This window comes from Saccostrea echinata, unplaced genomic scaffold, assembly GCF_033153115.1.
Source record: "Saccostrea echinata isolate AGI-Se365-2 ecotype Australia unplaced genomic scaffold, CSIRO_AGI_Sech_v1 ptg000054l, whole genome shotgun sequence".
Classification (NCBI taxonomy): domain Eukaryota; kingdom Metazoa; phylum Mollusca; class Bivalvia; order Ostreida; family Ostreidae; genus Saccostrea; species Saccostrea echinata.
Genome location: NW_026889803.1, coordinates 26564537 through 26581931, shown reverse-complemented (window position 1 = coordinate 26581931; position 17395 = coordinate 26564537). Strand labels below are relative to the sequence as shown.

The window sequence follows — 17395 nt, the reverse complement described above, 5'->3', positions numbered from 1 at the left end:
GATAATATTTGATGCACATCTACTGAATTTAATGATATCTACAAATATATGTAGTTAAAGATTTCTCGAAATGTTTATATTTAACATGTATGAAAATTTTCTTAATTCTTTTCCGAAATCATTTTTTGCGCATCAACATCATTATATTGCATGTTAATAAATATAATTATTTAGGTTGCATTAGTATCACCATAGAAATTTGTATCAAAAACAGTAATATTTTAAAGTCGTTGATCTAAATGTAGAATTATAGTAAAACCTTGTTCCAAAGGTAACCTATACTCCCTCTCTCTCTCTCTCTCTCTCTCTCTCTCTCTCTCTCTCTCTCTCTCTGTGGTGGAAGTGGGAAAACGGGGTGGGGTGGGGATGGGGGATTTCAAAACTTTTTTCATGGAAGTTTTCAAGTTTCAAGTTTTTATTAAAGACAAAGACCCCAACTGGGGTATATGAATACAAATGATACAACAAAATAACATACAAGCATGAAATGAGTGGCACTAATGTTAATTACTATATACATGTATAGTTCAAAACATCAAAGTATAGAAGGACTCTCTGCTAGTATTAAATAAATCTATATGTATTACAACATATGTTAAACAGTTGTTTTGTTATTATTAATTTATTACTGACAATAAAATTTTGCAAAATTTGGCAAGTCCAAAAATGACTTTAGCATCCTTACAATTTAACAGGTCATAAAATTTAATAACATTAGGGTTAGCATAAAAAATATTTGGAACAAGTTTTTTTCGTTCTCTTTTGAAAAAAGCACATTCTAAAAGATAGTGGAATTCATCTCCTAAATTATTATAGAGGAACAAAGATCACAAATCTCTGTCAACACCCCAAAAGCGACCTTTCTCTATTGGAAATCTGTGATTCATACATCTAAACATAAAGCTTTTCTCAAATCTTTTGGAAGATAAATCAAATATTTTTCAAAACTATGTTCTAATTTAAATAACCTATAATTAAGGGTTTTTGGCATATCAAAAATACTGGCATACCAATTCTGCTTAAATTGATCAATTAATCTAGTTTTTACCAATTTTGACACCAACATTTTCTTTGGAGAATACTGTTTTAACCATAACTCAGACATTCCACAGTCATTTAGTGTTTTTTCAACATAATTAATCCACTTAGACTGCATTAAGTCATGTTCTCTAAGTTTTAATAACAATTTATATAAGAGAAAAGATATTTTGTCTTGTTTACCACAAATAAGTCTATGCCAAAACCCAATAACTCTGGACTTAATAAATATTTCTACTGGATATCTACCCAGTTCGCCATATAAAACATGATTAGGGAATGAGGAAGTGGAGATTGTGAGACATAGAGTTATCTCTCTTTGATAACAAACACCCGGAAGTTGAACTGTTTGTAAATATGGCGTCTGCAAGTTTACCTGCTCGAAGTAATAGGGATGATTCCATTAAAAGAACAAAGCGACAGACTGCCCTGGACACCCTAGTGTCAATGGGGTTTCCCAGGAATAGAGCGTAAGTACTAAATATGAGAGATATGTGTGTCGGTCGCTATCAAACACGACCAACAGGTGCGCTTATCGCCTGATCGCGGTCCAGCACTATCACTTATTATTTAGCTATTAGACTTAAATTACATCTAGCTATATAGCTTTCACCTGTTCACTGGCTATTCAAAAGAGCTTCTATTTATTTATTTTTAGCATCAACTTTTCTTAAATATGCAATTTTTTTAACGCACATAAAGACTAAGATATGAGATTGTTGACAATATTATTTCTCTCTGTCTATGTAGTGTACAGTAAATGAGTTGTCTCCTTCAGCTGTTCAGAACACATATCTGGATATAAAAGTCATAATTTTGAAAAAAAAAAAAAAAAACCCTGCAGTTATATTGCTAAATCAACCCATTTTGAAAAGCTTAAAGTTATTAAATTTATCTAGCTTTATTTAAGATATTTCTTTTATAATATAGTATATATAAAATTAATTGTATATATATATATATATATATATATATATATATATATATATATATATATATATATATATATATATATGCTGTAACTGGAGATTCAAAATGAGTAAAACTCCAGGGAAGATGAATCCTTCTTTCATAGTATACGTATTTACATGTACTTTGATACTGATTAATAAAGCACTATGGGAGGTGAGGAAAGTGTGTCTTAGCTGCAGAACTGTAGCGTTATGGTTTTATATTTTAGTCTTTGACCATATAAATGCTACAGATTCTGCAATACAAATATTGCGAATTTACGTCACAAGATTTTCTGCTCACTTTGTGGATGTATTTCGCCACTTTTTAGCATTGGTCAATCAACTACATTGTACCTTTAATTCCCTAATTCTAGACATATTCTTTAACCAACCTGTATTTTTTATCCACCTCCTAAACATTTATATTCATCTCTACAGACTGATAAAGTCGCTTGTCATGAATGTGTTGTTGGATGGCATAAAATTCACAACAAGTGAGTTTATTGGTCTGTAGAGACAAATATAAATGGTTAGGAGGTGGATAAAATATACAGAGAGCCCCGTAGCCCCTGCAGGAAAAGGAAATCCTCTCCTGCACCCATGCAACGATCGATCCCTCTGATCGCTTTGTGACTCAGCCAGCAACCAAAGGCTGCTGGACAACAGCGCAAGTAGGAATTCAAAGTCACTAGCCCTGTGGGTTGTCATGCTTTAAAGGTTAGTGTCTACCCCTGCATTAGATGCAGCTGAGTGTAAATTTCATTTTTGTCATGAAATTTCTTCGATAAGATGTTCTATTGTTGAAATGATTTTGACTCATGTACCCACTATGAGGGCCTGACCCCAGACTCTTATTATTCTATCTATATATTTCTGTGAACAAATTATTTTTGCTAAATGTAGAAAATTGCACTGGAGTGCTTTTTTAAGTGAACATTAACAAGAACTTGCACTTACTGTAGTGTTCAAACAAGCAAAACTTTTAAAATTATCTTCTAAATATTAAGGAAATAGTTATATTCCATGCATGAATTTGATTTTCCATTGATGGAAAGAAAGAAAAGTGTTTATGATAGCTCACTTATTCTTTTTCTTATATATTACATTGGTTTGACCATTATCAATTATTATGTTCAAAATATTTTAAGAAAAACTCTGTTGTAGAGAAAAAGCAATTGCCGCAACAGGAGATCGCGGAATTCAGCTGGCCTCTGACTGGTGAGTTATGTAATATACACTGCTTAATGAGTTTAAAACTGTTGATATAGATCTATAAATTAAAAGTCTGTTAAATCTGATTTAAGGACATTGGCAAGTCAAGGTTTTCCGGAGAAAAAAGGTTTAATACATGGGTTTTTTCACTTATGAAATAGTGATTGAGAGTGATCTCCCGTGTAGAATTCTCTAAGCGGTGAAAACAAATAAAGCGTATGTTTACAGAGGTAAATAAAAGCACGTGTACTTCCTTCAATGGGTAGAATCATCTATACAGCACGAAAGAAAAGTAATAATGGCTTTGTAGTAAATTGTATTCAGGGGACAAAGGAAGCCAACAGGTCGTCATTTACCCTAGTTATGCTCAGTATGCTGGGAAGGGCAAAGATGTGACATATGCTGAAAGGTAGACCGACTGAGATCAGTTCTCAGGTTGTAGGAAGGAAGCAGCATTTAGTAACTACGAATAAAATTTGAAATAAATCCATGCCAATATTTTTATGACAGTGTGTTTCAATCAATTCAGTCAATTACATGATAGAATCACTCAACCAGTCTGACTCTCTTGACCATTATGAATAATTACGTAAATATAGCTGTGAAGGGAAGTAACTCAAAAATAAAGATTGTGCTGGTATGTCCTTGTCTTGTTTCTATATATACATTTTCAGCCAAAACATCTAGAAGCCATAGGAAATGAAGATACAATAATGTATATAATACAAAAACTATATAAAATAAGTGGGTTTTGGAGAAATATTATGGTGAAAAATTATGTAGGTCCCTTTTATCAACATTTTACATAGGAAATGCATTGAGAATTGCAAAAACACTGATTTGACAGAATCTAAAAAAGAAGTCTGGCTTGGTAGGTCAAACATTCCAGAATATAGCCTGTTTAGTACATTTAAACCTACTCAAGAGTTCTTGAAAAATTCTATACTATAACCAGGAACCTTGCCAATGTCCTTAACTGTTTAAATCTTTTTCCTAAAAAGAATGATTTAATTTAAAATACTCTAATGCACTGGCAAATATGTATTAAATATTATACCGGTATTTAGAAAAAACATATATATATATATATATATATATATATATATATATATATATATATATATATATATATATATATATATATATATATATATATATAGACATCAATATTAATTCATTACAGCTACAACACTGAGTGGAACACTTCCATAGAAGTGACATTATCCCCAAAGAAGCTGTTTAAGAACACAATATGTCTCAAAAATGTTTTACAGAAAGTGTTTTCACACTAGTCCATTCCATTTCCTTCTGTCCTGTGTATAGACAACTATTTAGTAGTCTTTTTTAGGTGCCTTTTGACTCTCCTCTCTACATTTGCTGTGATGGTGGTCCACCTCACTGCTACTCTTGAGATGGAATCTGAGTTTATCTGGTCCAGTTTTCAACTCCAATGTCTTTGCTTTGTTTTTTTTATGTGGTAGAGGGATATGATGCTTTGTCCTATATTGTTCTATTTCTCATTTAATATGGTCCATAGATACATTTTGTACACTCTTTTAAGATTCTGCACCACATAGGATGTAAATATGGTGCTCTCTTGCCTTTCGAAATTTTGACCCCAGCTCAAATTTAAAAGGGTTCCCTTGTTCATTCTACATATCTAGAAATTAAAAGACTTCCAAAACTATAGTGCACAGGACCAATATTTTAAGTAAAAAATTATGGTAGATCACCACAAACAAATACAGAATGTCCCCATATTCAACATATCATGAAACAGTCACATACAAATGATACAATTTAAAATTATTGGAGACACCTGTTAAACTTTATCATTACATGAGTGTTTAGCAACCAAAGTTGACTGTCATAAAATATTATGATCTGTCAGATATACAGTACAACAAATGTTATAATATTATTGTTACAAAACAGTGGAATGAACATTATTGTACATATAGAAATACACTGTACATGCATGTGTTCAGAGACTCTGACCTGATCCTTGATGGTGTACTACATACTGGTACATGTACATATAAATAGCAAAAGAGTGTGTCCAGGAAAGAGGTGACTGGTACTTCTTGATTAGTAATCTTATGTAGAAATTATAAATATAATCTATTGCTGTGTTTAATCTGCAATTCTTCCTGAAAATAAGGAATTGATGGATGTGAAAAGTGAACTGAATTTCAGTATCATTCAGATTGGGTTCAGAATTTAGACCTTTATGTCCATACAAAGATTGCTGCATATATCAAAGTGTGTGCATTGAAATTCATTGTCATGTTTTTCTCATACTTAGCTTTAGCTTAATTTCAGTAGGGATAATGCATTGTCATTAATAAACGGAGATCTTGGTGTACTTTTGACACTGATTCAGCAATGCAAAGACATTCAAACTAGACCATGAGTAATATAACAGGAAGAATGCTCTTAAGCTACTGCTCAACACAGATTTCAATGGCTCTTCTTATAAAACCATAGAGATTTTGTAAGAGAATGTTATTTCAAATCAAAGTAGCCATATATGTTCTTTACTTATGTGCTCTCAAATAAATCATTATAAAGTGTTGTTGAGAGATACCGATTTATAATTTTCTTTATATGTTTACATGTTTAACGTATATTTCTGTTTGTCTCTGTCTGAAGCTGTCCTGATATCTACGTGACACATCAGACTGACACACTTCAGTTTCAAGATCACATCTCCTCTTAAACACTAGTAATAAGACGACATACACAATCAAGTTGTCTTTAATAGCAGTGAACTGGACTTCTCTCTTATATGTGACCTAAAAAAAAGTGCACCCATAATCTTCTTAACCTGCATTTATTAACTTTAATTTATGCAATTTCAGGTAATGGTTGTAGTGTTCCTTAGTATGTCATAAAACCTGTTACAGTCTACTTACATGTATGTTATTATAGATGCATGTATATGGTAATTCATGGAATAAGTATATTATTTTAAGGACAAAGTTACTATAGCAATCAAAGCAATTTCCAGGTGATATCTTTATGAATTGGAGTCTTAATAATTAGAATCTATGATTTGGGGGATTAGAGGAAAATTGGTACATGTATTGATGATCAAGGTCATTTTTTTAGCATCATCTATAATGTTGCAAACTTTTTTTCATTTTTCATTGATTTATTTGGGTACCTTGTCATTACTGTTAGAAGAAGTTTGAAGTGAAGGGATTTATATATAAATGCAAAATAACTTAGCATCAAAAATTGCATTTCTTAAGAATTCTTCAGCTGCATCCATATGTAGCCATTTGGCCTTGAACAGGTACATGTAATTAAACAAATCAATTGATTTTAAGAAATCTGAAGTGTCTTGAAGTTTAAAAATCAGAGAATATTAAACTTTATGGTAACAAAGATTTTAAACCTGTCTGCTTTCTCTCAACAGCTGCATGATGCATACAATGTGTAGAGTAAAATATGCTTAATAGCAAACACATTTATATAATGAATTCACACTTACAGCCAATTGATTTTAATTTCCCATGGTTTTAAAACATATTGTGAACTTCAAGGTTATAACAAATTATGTTTATAACAAGCAAAATTTTCCATCCCTGGCACTTTGTTATAAGTGTGTTTTACTGTATTATATAAATAAAATCTTTTCAGATTTTTTAGATTATCATAGAAACAAATTATGATTACTCTCTTTTTGTCCATCCAGTTTACATTTGGATATTTTTAGCTTCTTCTTAGGAACCGCTAAACCAATGACATGTACAACCAAATTTTGTATAATATATTAAATATAGGCAAAGGAAGACAAAAATTGTAAACTTCATGTTCCTTCCCCCCCCCCCCCCCCAGGCCTGAGGGGAGGGCTAAAACCATCAAAATTAATGTAATCTTAAAAAATCATCCTCTTTACTCCTGGACATCAAGCAGTCAAGCTGTTAGCATGATTATAATGAGCACAAACTATCTACCAAAATTATGGGGTCAGGGGTTCTGGTGCTAGGGTGGGAGTCTATTGATCATATACCGGTAATGAAAATGCATTAATTCTTTGAAAATGTTCTTTACTGCTCCTGACAAACTAAATACATGGTTATAATGATCAAGAGTGCCTCTACTTAAATTATGAAATTCATGGCCCCAGGATCACAGTTCTGGTGTTAGGGTTGAAATGCATTAATTCTTTTAAAAAATCTTCTCTGCTCCTGAGTATTTAGTTAACAAACTACTAGCAAGTATGTGGGTGATTATGATGAGCAAGAATGCCTCTACCTTAATTGTGAAATTCTTGGCCCCCGTGAACAGAGGTTCTCCTGTTATTACAGGGCGCTATTGATCACATAGTGAAAATGCATTGTTTTTTTTTGCAAATCTCCTTCTCTGCTCTTGGGCATCTATAGCAGAAAATCAAGTACATAGTTGTAATACGTTCTATTTCCAATATTGAAGAGTTATACTTTTTAGTGCGCTCTTTTGTGAAAAAGTCGGAGAATGAACAAATCTCTCGGGATTTCTGGGACAAACGTAACATAAACATGTAAACAATATGTTGAATGTCGATGAACAAATCCTGACAAAATGCAGATGAAATATTTTATTGTTGTGGACTTTATATACATTAAGAGTAGAAATGACAACGATATCAATTTATATCTATTGTTGATCGTATGTATCTATTTGTCGTATGGTACATTTAAAAATACAATACATATGCCTCGGAAATGTCGTACCTATATTTTTTTATTAATGGATGATAAATTTAGGGTTCTCGCTCTCTTACATATGTCTTTTAGTTCGTCTATTCTTTAATTGGAATGACAAATACATTTAACATTTAAAAGTGGATTGAGGTTGGCATGTTTTGTATTATCCACAACGCCATGCTGCATGCTGTCCCAGCCAGACGACCAAATGCACCTTTAACTTTGAAGAGTTCACTAATGGAAATCAAATGTATTAGCAAAGGTGTTTTTACCAGATTTGTGAAATGCATACCCACTGGATTAGTGGTTCTCTGGTTATAGTGTTAGGGCAAGGCTCTTTTGAACACCCAAGGAAAGATTTACTCTCCTTTAGAGAAGTTACTTCCCTTGGCTATTCACCTATGATAATTAAGAGGATTGTATTATTCTCTGGTGACCATTAAGACCCTTGGGCCTCTTGTTTCAAGAGAAAAAAAACTAATTATAAAACATACAAGTATCTTCTTGTGGTGGAATAATTTCAAGAATTTCTTATTCATTAGGCCTTGAGAGGACTGCGCTGTTCCCTGGTGTAGGAGTAAGACAACTTGGCTAGCATTGGTCCCTTGAATAAATGTATACTAATTGTCTATATATTTGACCAATGGAAATAATAATTATATCATAACAAGTTTAACAGCTCTCAAAAACATATATATATCTTACAATGTTGGTTTAATACTTCCTTGTTCTGTGTCTAGTATTCTAATAGAGATATAATACCCCTATAAAGATGTCACCTGTGTAAATTATAAGATTTATATACATATTACATAATTCAATGTAGATTTAATATAGTGTACAGAGATAGCTAGATGGTGATATCTATCTTGTATGGAGGAAACACTAGAGATTTAAGAATCATTCATATTTCAATGGTACGGCATTACTTGGCAATTTGAAATTAACTGTATTATGTAGTCCATATTATTTTCCTGCCAGCCAAGAGAAAAGGTGGGAGCATATAGCTTTTTCCCTTTGCTTGTCCATTTATCAGTCACACATTTACATTGTAGGTATTTTTAGTGCCCTACTAGACTGATGAGATTTCAGTTAAAAAAAACTATGAAGAAAGGGAGGTCATCATGTAAAGACATGCATCAAAGAGATTGTCTGATGTTTTTATTAAAAGAGCTTATGATTTTTAGAATTCTTATAAAGACAAAGTTCATTATAATACACCCCTTTCTATGGTTGATGGAATTTCACTTAAACTTTACCTAAAGTATAATCTTTGTGCATAAATTAGTGTGACCCAGGAAGGAGGTACTCCTTTGGACAATCTGTCTGTCTGTCTGTTCATAATTAGCCTTAGCCATAACATTTGACCAAAAGTCACATGTCGAGCTATCTCCCCATTTAAAATGCTATTTGAAAGATATTTTTGAATTGAGAGAATGCAGGTATTGCAATGCACTCAAAGATTATAATTAATATAAAGAGTTTCAATTATGCAGGATACATGTAATTGCTGAATGAATGAATACATTAAATTACTTTAAATATTCTCCAGGAAGTAAAATTCTTTTTATTATATGTTTATTTTTTTTTGATTTTGTCATCTCGTGGCCCTATTCAAAAGAATTATATGTTTAATGAAAGTGATTCCAAACTTAATTTTTCCCATTTTACACATGAATCAATCATCAGAATATATATGGAGAAAAGGAAGTGCTTTTTACAAAGTGTTTTAAGTTTTCAATGATGATGAATAAACGAGGGTGCATTTGATTGGCATTCAGCAGGAATCTTGGCACACTTGAAAAGTGAAAATTTTATTGACCTGTCACATGATATTTTAGCATTCTCAAATTAGGGCTGTGTTTTGAGCAAAAAATTTTGATACGATTTGATATTCTATAAAGCAATTTGTGATATATTGGATTCTTTAACAATTCTATCTAATGCATAAATTTTACAAGAACTGAGTGTTTTATAACCCATTTTGTAGTTCTTGTCTCACTTTCATTACAATGTACACTTCAAATTCATACTTGTAACATCTGTAAATCAAACGTGATAAAGTACAGTTGTCTATAAGTTATGCATAATTATTAGGGATATGTGCTATCTCCTTCATGTTTATTTTATTATTGATCAGTTTTAATTCAAAACAGTTAAATATCATCTTTGGTGATTGAATTCTCAACTTTTTCACAGAGTTACAAGAAAAATTACCTAAACAATATGTATTGGAAGATAATTTTTTGATACAATACATTTTTAAATAAAGATACGTATCAATATATTGATATATTGATCTTAGCTGTCCTTCTTTTGATGTAGCGGGTTCCTGTGAAATAGGAAAGGGAACTTTTTTCCCAATATTCTCTTTTGATTTGGTAAAAAATAAAACATTAAATATGTATAGGTGTGTCATTTGGTACAAAATGTTACATTTTTAGCTCTCCTGAGCCGAAGGTTCAAGTGAGCTTTTCTGATCACATTTTTTCCAGTGTAGGTTCATCTATAGCTGTCTGTTCGTCTGTAATCTTTTCATATTTTCAACCTCTTCTCAAGAACTACTGAGCCGATTTCAACCAAACTTGCCACAAAGTATCCTTTGGTAAAGGGGATTCAAATTGTTTCAAATGAAGGGCCAAGCCTTTATCTAAGGGGAGGTAATAACAAATTAGTGAAAAATTTAGGGCATCTTTTAAAAAACCTTGTTCTAAAAAACACTGTGCCAAAAAATATGAAACTTATGTGGAAGTATCTTCGGGTAGTGTAAATAACATATCCATCTTCTTTGCTTTTTAAAGGTCAAATTAATTAGCTGTAAGAATCATTATGCAGCTTACTAATTACAAAAGATTATGACATCACATTGTAAAACCTGAAAATAAATATATTTATTATCTGGGTATACAAGGAAGATCCTGATTTTTTTTTTAAATGAGGAATAATATAACATGGTATGAAATTACCAGTGATTTCCAGTGGCACAGTAGAAGATTGACTAATTATGCAGAGGACATTGTTAAAGACAATTATTGTTAAAAGAAAAAAATATTTTTTCCCCACATCAAATTTCATTGTACAAACCTTACATTTATTATTGAGATTAGTATGAAATGTGATTTTATTGAACAAATCAATTTACCATATTTGCATTATTTAAACATTGACCTTATATTTGCTTATATTGTTGATAAACATGATAATGCAACATAATTATATTATCTATAGTGAACATACAGTAAAAGTGAACACACAATTATAAGTACTTTCAAGTTTTGTCTTGAACATAAGATACTTCCTTATAGATACAACATGTATAACATGTATGTAGAAGTTCTTGAATGGATTTAATGAGTCTTGATTATAAGAATGTTAGGAAAAGTATCAGAAGAAATTCTCTGTAAGCTTTTTACTTATATTTACAATACCTGAATTGAACTTTTGAAAATTGGTAAAATTGATATTGTTTTTTTTTTCTTCTGAATATCAGATTACTTGCGTATTGTGACATGTTAGTAAATCAAATTGTAGCAAAATGCTTTGAAATTTTATTAAATTATTAAAAAGATGTTATTAAAAATTATTAAAAATTGGACAAAAAAGATTTTATTCAACACCTCTGTGGTAAGTTTGAGAAATAGACCAGTATAATTTGCAACTGAATTAAGTAACATACAGACCAATAGAAACTGTTGGCCATTACAGACAGTGTCATTTTCATACATTTCTTAACTACGTCATGTACATTATAATTGTGCCTCTCTTATTTTCTCACTTCTATCATTATACAGATGTATATGTCTGTGCTCTCACTCCAGGCAAGTATTCTGATATTCGTGTTCTACTTAATTATGAGGGAACACTTTCTTTGCTGAAAAATCCTAAATGCATTTGGTCTACATTATTCTTGTGCTGTGATGTTTTTGCATCAGGAAGATGCTAAATTTTGATGATGTTTACACTTGTATAATATTATGATGTGATTAAGACTGTTCCAGGAGGTTCTTTAGTTATATTTGGTTTGCATTGGTAAGCCATGAAGAAATGATAAGTGCTGTAAATATGCAACATTTTTAATTCACAAATTACAATGGAAAACCGGTATGTGATATATTATGATAGCTAGTATTCATGGCCAAGCTTACATGAGTTAAAAACTGTTTGCAATGATAAATATATAGAAGTTTGAGTTGCTTGTGAATCTAGCAGGCATATAGATGTTGGTTTACCACACATTGGTCACTTAATTGGCACGTAAGTGCTAAACAGCATTATATAAAAGTAGATTTTTTTTACAGGCTTCTGTCACATGTAGATGATCCTACCCTAGATGATGGCACGTCCAGGGAATATGTCCTATATCTGTGTCCTAATGGTAAAATGCAGGATGAACTCAACAAATTTTGGGAGAAGAGCCTTACCCAGTGTGGATGGAATGGGGCTCACTCCTACTTCCCCCACATCACCATGTGTCCATTCTTCACAGTGAGCTCAGTCTATTACACTTTTAAGGCTAATGATTTAAAGAATGACAGAAAAACATTTACAAAACAGACAGAATGCTTTGGAGGCAAATTTGGCTTTTAGGGGTCAAATATTGTCAGTGGTCTTGAAAAAGATACATTTGCTGTGTTTGAGTCATAGTACAGAGAATTTCTGTATATAAGATGTCTTTAAAATGATTCAATGAAATCATCCCTATGTTCACACAATCAATTTATATTTTGATATGTGTGTGAACCAATATTGAAGTATTTATTTTATAGGCTGATGACAAAGATGTTGGTTTTTTGAGCGAGAGCTTTCTAAAGCTAGAAAACAAACTCAGGCGGGCCCCTGACACTTTGAAGTTGGATTTCTTTAGCCAGATGAATTTCATTGGATTATTTGTGAAGGATACCATGTATGAATTCCTGCAAGAATGTGTCTCAATGTTCAGCAAAGAATTAGCCAAAGGAGGTAATATAGTGTATTAAACATGGCTAATCATAAATACAGTCAAACCTGTCATAGCCACCACCTATATTAAGCAACTTCCTGTCATATGCAACTGTTAAATTCCCTTCCAAGATTTTTTCATTATAAGTGACTCCCTGCCTTACACGATATGCGACCATAATTTTCTGTCATCAGGCAGATCAAAAACCTGATTTTAATGACTTACTGCCCTGCTTTTGACAACAAAAGTAAAATGCTCAGTGTTTACCCATGTAATATGATTCCCTGTTTTAAAACACTATCTGTCATATATGACCATTTTAGAACCTCCATTGACAGATTGCTTAAAACAGGTTTGACTGTGTATGTCTGCTTAAGAGTCCAGTTTGTAATTAATGATCCACTTAAAGTATTTCTGTTTATAACTGAAATATAGCTTAAATATTGGCACAAACAAGCAGGAACACCACATTATATGCATTAAATGCATTTAAGATGATTTAAGTGGATATAATAGTTACTGTAATATTTGTGTAAAGGTTCATGTATATAGACCCTGGTACCAGAATCACATTGGAAAAACTTATGATTAAAAAAATAAAACATTCGAATTAGGACTTAGTTTTCCTAAGTCCTAATTTGAATGTTTTATTTTTTTAAGAAAATGACATGTTGAACTTTGATAATTTTTATGTTCATATTAATATGTGAAAAGTTGGTAGAAATTGCTTTGACAAGAAGAGATTTATCTGTTTCAAATAACTGAAGATTAAAACAAGGACACCACAAGGCAGAGCTTCCCTCACAAAGAACACAAATTATTGCTGTGTTGTGTAACTTCTATTATGCATGCACTTACCCACCCACCCACAAGCATGTTACTATACCCCCTCCAACTTCGTCGAGAGAGGATAAAAAGCTGCTTCCATGAATAATTACAATTAAAAGTGGTGCAGCAGAAATTTGATAAAAATTATTTAGAGCTGGTAAAGACAGATGTTTTCCTTGTTGATAATCATAACTTGGTTGAGGAGAGTAATTATAATTTAAGGAATCTTTGATGTACTAAAATTAGGCACAGTAAATGCTGTAAGACTCTTAGATATTGACTGATGAAAAAAAAATGTATGAAAATTGGTTAAACAAACAAAGAAAGTGAGCTCAGTTGGAAAGATACACATTCTGAAGGATGACTATCTTTTAAATGAAATAATACAGAGATAACCAATGCTTAGTAATGTCAATAGGAAGCATGTTTTTTAAAGAGACATTGTATAGCAGCATGTTTATACTGAATTACAAATGTGTACTGTTATAAATCAAGCTCAGCATTTTACCAGACTTACATTATAATTATATCATTCAGAGTTTTGATTATTTCATCATACTTTTTGCCTTAAGAAGCTGTTGAAAGTGTCTCAATAATTTTCAAACATATTTGTTATTGGGAACAAAATTGAAAACATAACTTGGAACGGAAGATTTAAAAAAAAAAACTTTTTTAAAGTCATTGAAATAAATAAATTCATTTAAGAAATAACTGTCTAATTTTTTGGTTTCACGATGTGATCAAGCTGTTGGCTTGTGTGATAATTTGCATAAAAACCAAAGGCTTTTATGCATAAAATTATCGTGCAAGCCAATGGCTTGATCATTGTCAGGAAACCAAAAAATCTGACATTTATTCCTTATATTTTTATGCTCTTGATTCTATAATTCATGTGCTACATGCCCCACCTATTTCTGTCTCTATAATCCCGCCCCACACATGATTATTTTTAACCACCCCTATAGATGAACCAGTAGCTTTATGCAGAAATCAAGGATTTTTACTGTTTGTAGTTTTATCTTGAACAAAGAAATTTAAAAATGTTAATATTTCCTAACAAGGAGTTAAAGTTGAGCCACACAAGAAACAGCTCCACCTGACTCTGGCCTACCAGTACCCATCAGAACAACACGATAAGCTCCTGAAATACGCCAAAGAAATAGATCTCGGTGTTGATGTAAGATGGGACCTCCGTTTGTATTCTAGAGATCCAAGGGCTGGCAGAAGTGAGGTATATATATTCTGCATGATGCGGTTTTGAACTCCTTTGGATGTCAGTATGCATGGGTAGAATAGACCCTTTAGTTATGCCTTGTGTTTAAAGTAACCTTACCAAGAATGAAGTCTTAGGCCATGTTTGGGTCATAATACAGAGGGCACCAGGTCATTGATGCATTATAAACATAATTTCTTATATAAAAAAAAGTTTGTTGTCTTTTTAAAACTATAGAAAATATATATATAAAATATAGGGAATAAAAAACAACCTCACTCTAAGCATAAATTAATTGTAAGCATGTTCACTGTAATCATGTTTCATTGTAGTTTAGTATATTTGTATATTTCTGCATGTTCCCTTACAAGCAGGGGTTTTGTATACTTTTGTCTCTGCTTTATTGATTGTTCTATTACAAAAATTCATTGAAGTGATGTTTACAGATCCGTCGAGTGGTGAAGGCCTACACACCGCAAGTTGGGGATGAGTTGGAACTTATTGATGGAGATTTCATTTTCTTGGATCCAAAAGAACTTACTAAAACCAAAGATGGCTGGTATCCCGGGATCTCATGGCTGACTGGGATTCTGGGAATGTTCCCGGGAGTCTACACACAGAAAACAGCCGAAACATGGACCTGGATGCTTCACAGGTCAGCACTGGGAACATTGGGGGGGGGGGGGTAAAAATGTGCAGTGCTCAGAAACTATTATGTACCAAGGGCTATTTTCTGTCAATTGAAGAAAAAGGGGAAAAAAAATTCAAACTCAAAAGGATGAAGACATTTATAGCATGTATTGATATTGTTAAATAATTTTCAGGGATGTGTAGCATGTTTTCAATTTTATAACAAAGTATTTTTGGTTATTTTCTATAGATCTCTACCACTGCAAGTAAGACCCAAGTCTGTAGCTGTGACCAATGGAATCATTGTAGAGGAAGATTATGATGCAATCTGGCATGATGACAAGGATTATGCCAAGGTAAAATACAGTCAGTTTCATGTCTCTCTTTTTTTTAAATTTAAAAGAAAAACCAAAAACAAGTCATAATTATACAACAATATGTATATTGTATTTATGAATTTAGGTCAACAAAAACTTCATTAAAGAAAAAAAGCAACGAATGCCTTCTGTGGAAAAGCGAGAACAGAGGAGATTGATTGTATGTCGCCATGGCGAGAGGACAGACTTTGCCATGGGTAAAGGGTGGTACGATATGTGCTTTGATGATGATGGTAAGACATCCTTGATGATTTTCTTCTCTTGATACTTTCCCTTTCTTCATTATGTAAAGTTTATAATAATTGGATTTTTTTTTAATACCACCTGCTTTTTTTTTTTGATAAGTTCAAGATTACTGGAATCAAAAGTGCCAAAGTTTTGGTTTGGGTCATTAATTATGTGTAGACTGTAGAAGCTGATACTCAATACAAAGTCAGTAGAAATAATGTTCATAATTGCTCTCTAGGAATTGCGTTGTCCTTCCGTCTATCTGTCAACCCTTTTATTGTGACTCAATAACTCAAACAGTTTTTAACAAAATGTTTTCAAATTTTGTACACAAGTACTTCACTATAGGAGCAAGAAAGACACCTGTAGATTTTATACCATATCAGATTTCAGTCATAATATTTGTCTGTCTGTAATTATGCCTTTGTTGTATGCAAAGACTCAAACAGTTTTCGACATAACATTTTGAATTTTTATACAGACATACTTTGAAATACTATGGAATCACTTATTTTCATCGGGGTTTAATTTTGGTTGCTTTTGTGGTATGAAGAGACCACAAATTCAAATCCCCCACGAAATGTTGAAATTTCATACTTAGTCTACTCCTTTAACTACGAATTCAAATCTCCTCAAACCAGTATTTTTTTTCCTTAAACCATGAAAATTTGACCCTCGAAAATAAGTGATTTTACAGGAAGAAGAAAACTCCAATAAAACAGATTATGATATTCCGAGATCATTGATAGATACTAGATAAGAATTTACCCTTTTGTTCCGTTTTGCTGATCTTATAATATTCAAATCTCATTCAGTATACGTGTACTCATGATATTCTGAGTTAGTTATTTGTAGATTGGAAAATAAACATAGTGGTTTTAATTTCACCATGTTCACAATATATCATTTTTCCACAAAAATTAAAATCCATAATGAATAAGTTTATCTTAATTACCACGCAATAAATTACATGTATAGATCAGAGGGCACATGCTCAAAGCTTGAAATTAAAACCATTGCAGTAGGTACCCTTATAACAAATTGTGAAAGTTTAGCACCATGGAATTAAAATGACAGTAGATGTGGGTACAAGAATCTCTGAGGATTTCAGACATTAATAAAATTCTTCTAATTTTGTAGGTAGATATTCCAGGATTAACTTGAATTTGCCAAAGAAGATGTTGACAAGGTCGAATAACCTTGAGTACATAAATGACCCACCTCTGACAGAAGTAGGAAAGTTACAAGCACAGCTAACAGGTAAATTTAAAAACAGCTAAAAA

The 17395-nt window shown here is 32.0% G+C and overlaps 1 protein-coding gene across 1 annotated transcript in view; it reads left to right on the top strand.

Annotated features, from left to right (window-relative positions):
* The first annotated feature begins 1384 nt into the window (after nt 1–1384).
* Nucleotides 1385–17395, top strand: part of LOC133172352 (ecdysteroid-phosphate phosphatase-like) — a 31247-nt gene continuing 15236 nt past the window's right edge. Inside the window, exons 1-9 of the mRNA XM_061307220.1 lie at nt 1385–1508; nt 3156–3209; nt 12196–12382; nt 12664–12856; nt 14726–14895; nt 15324–15532; nt 15758–15863; nt 15970–16117; nt 17253–17372. Coding sequence (XP_061163204.1) covers nt 1396–1508; nt 3156–3209; nt 12196–12382; nt 12664–12856; nt 14726–14895; nt 15324–15532; nt 15758–15863; nt 15970–16117; nt 17253–17372 — 1300 coding nt within the window. The 5' untranslated portion in view covers nt 1385–1395. The remainder of the gene's footprint in view (nt 1509–3155; nt 3210–12195; nt 12383–12663; nt 12857–14725; nt 14896–15323; nt 15533–15757; nt 15864–15969; nt 16118–17252; nt 17373–17395) is intronic.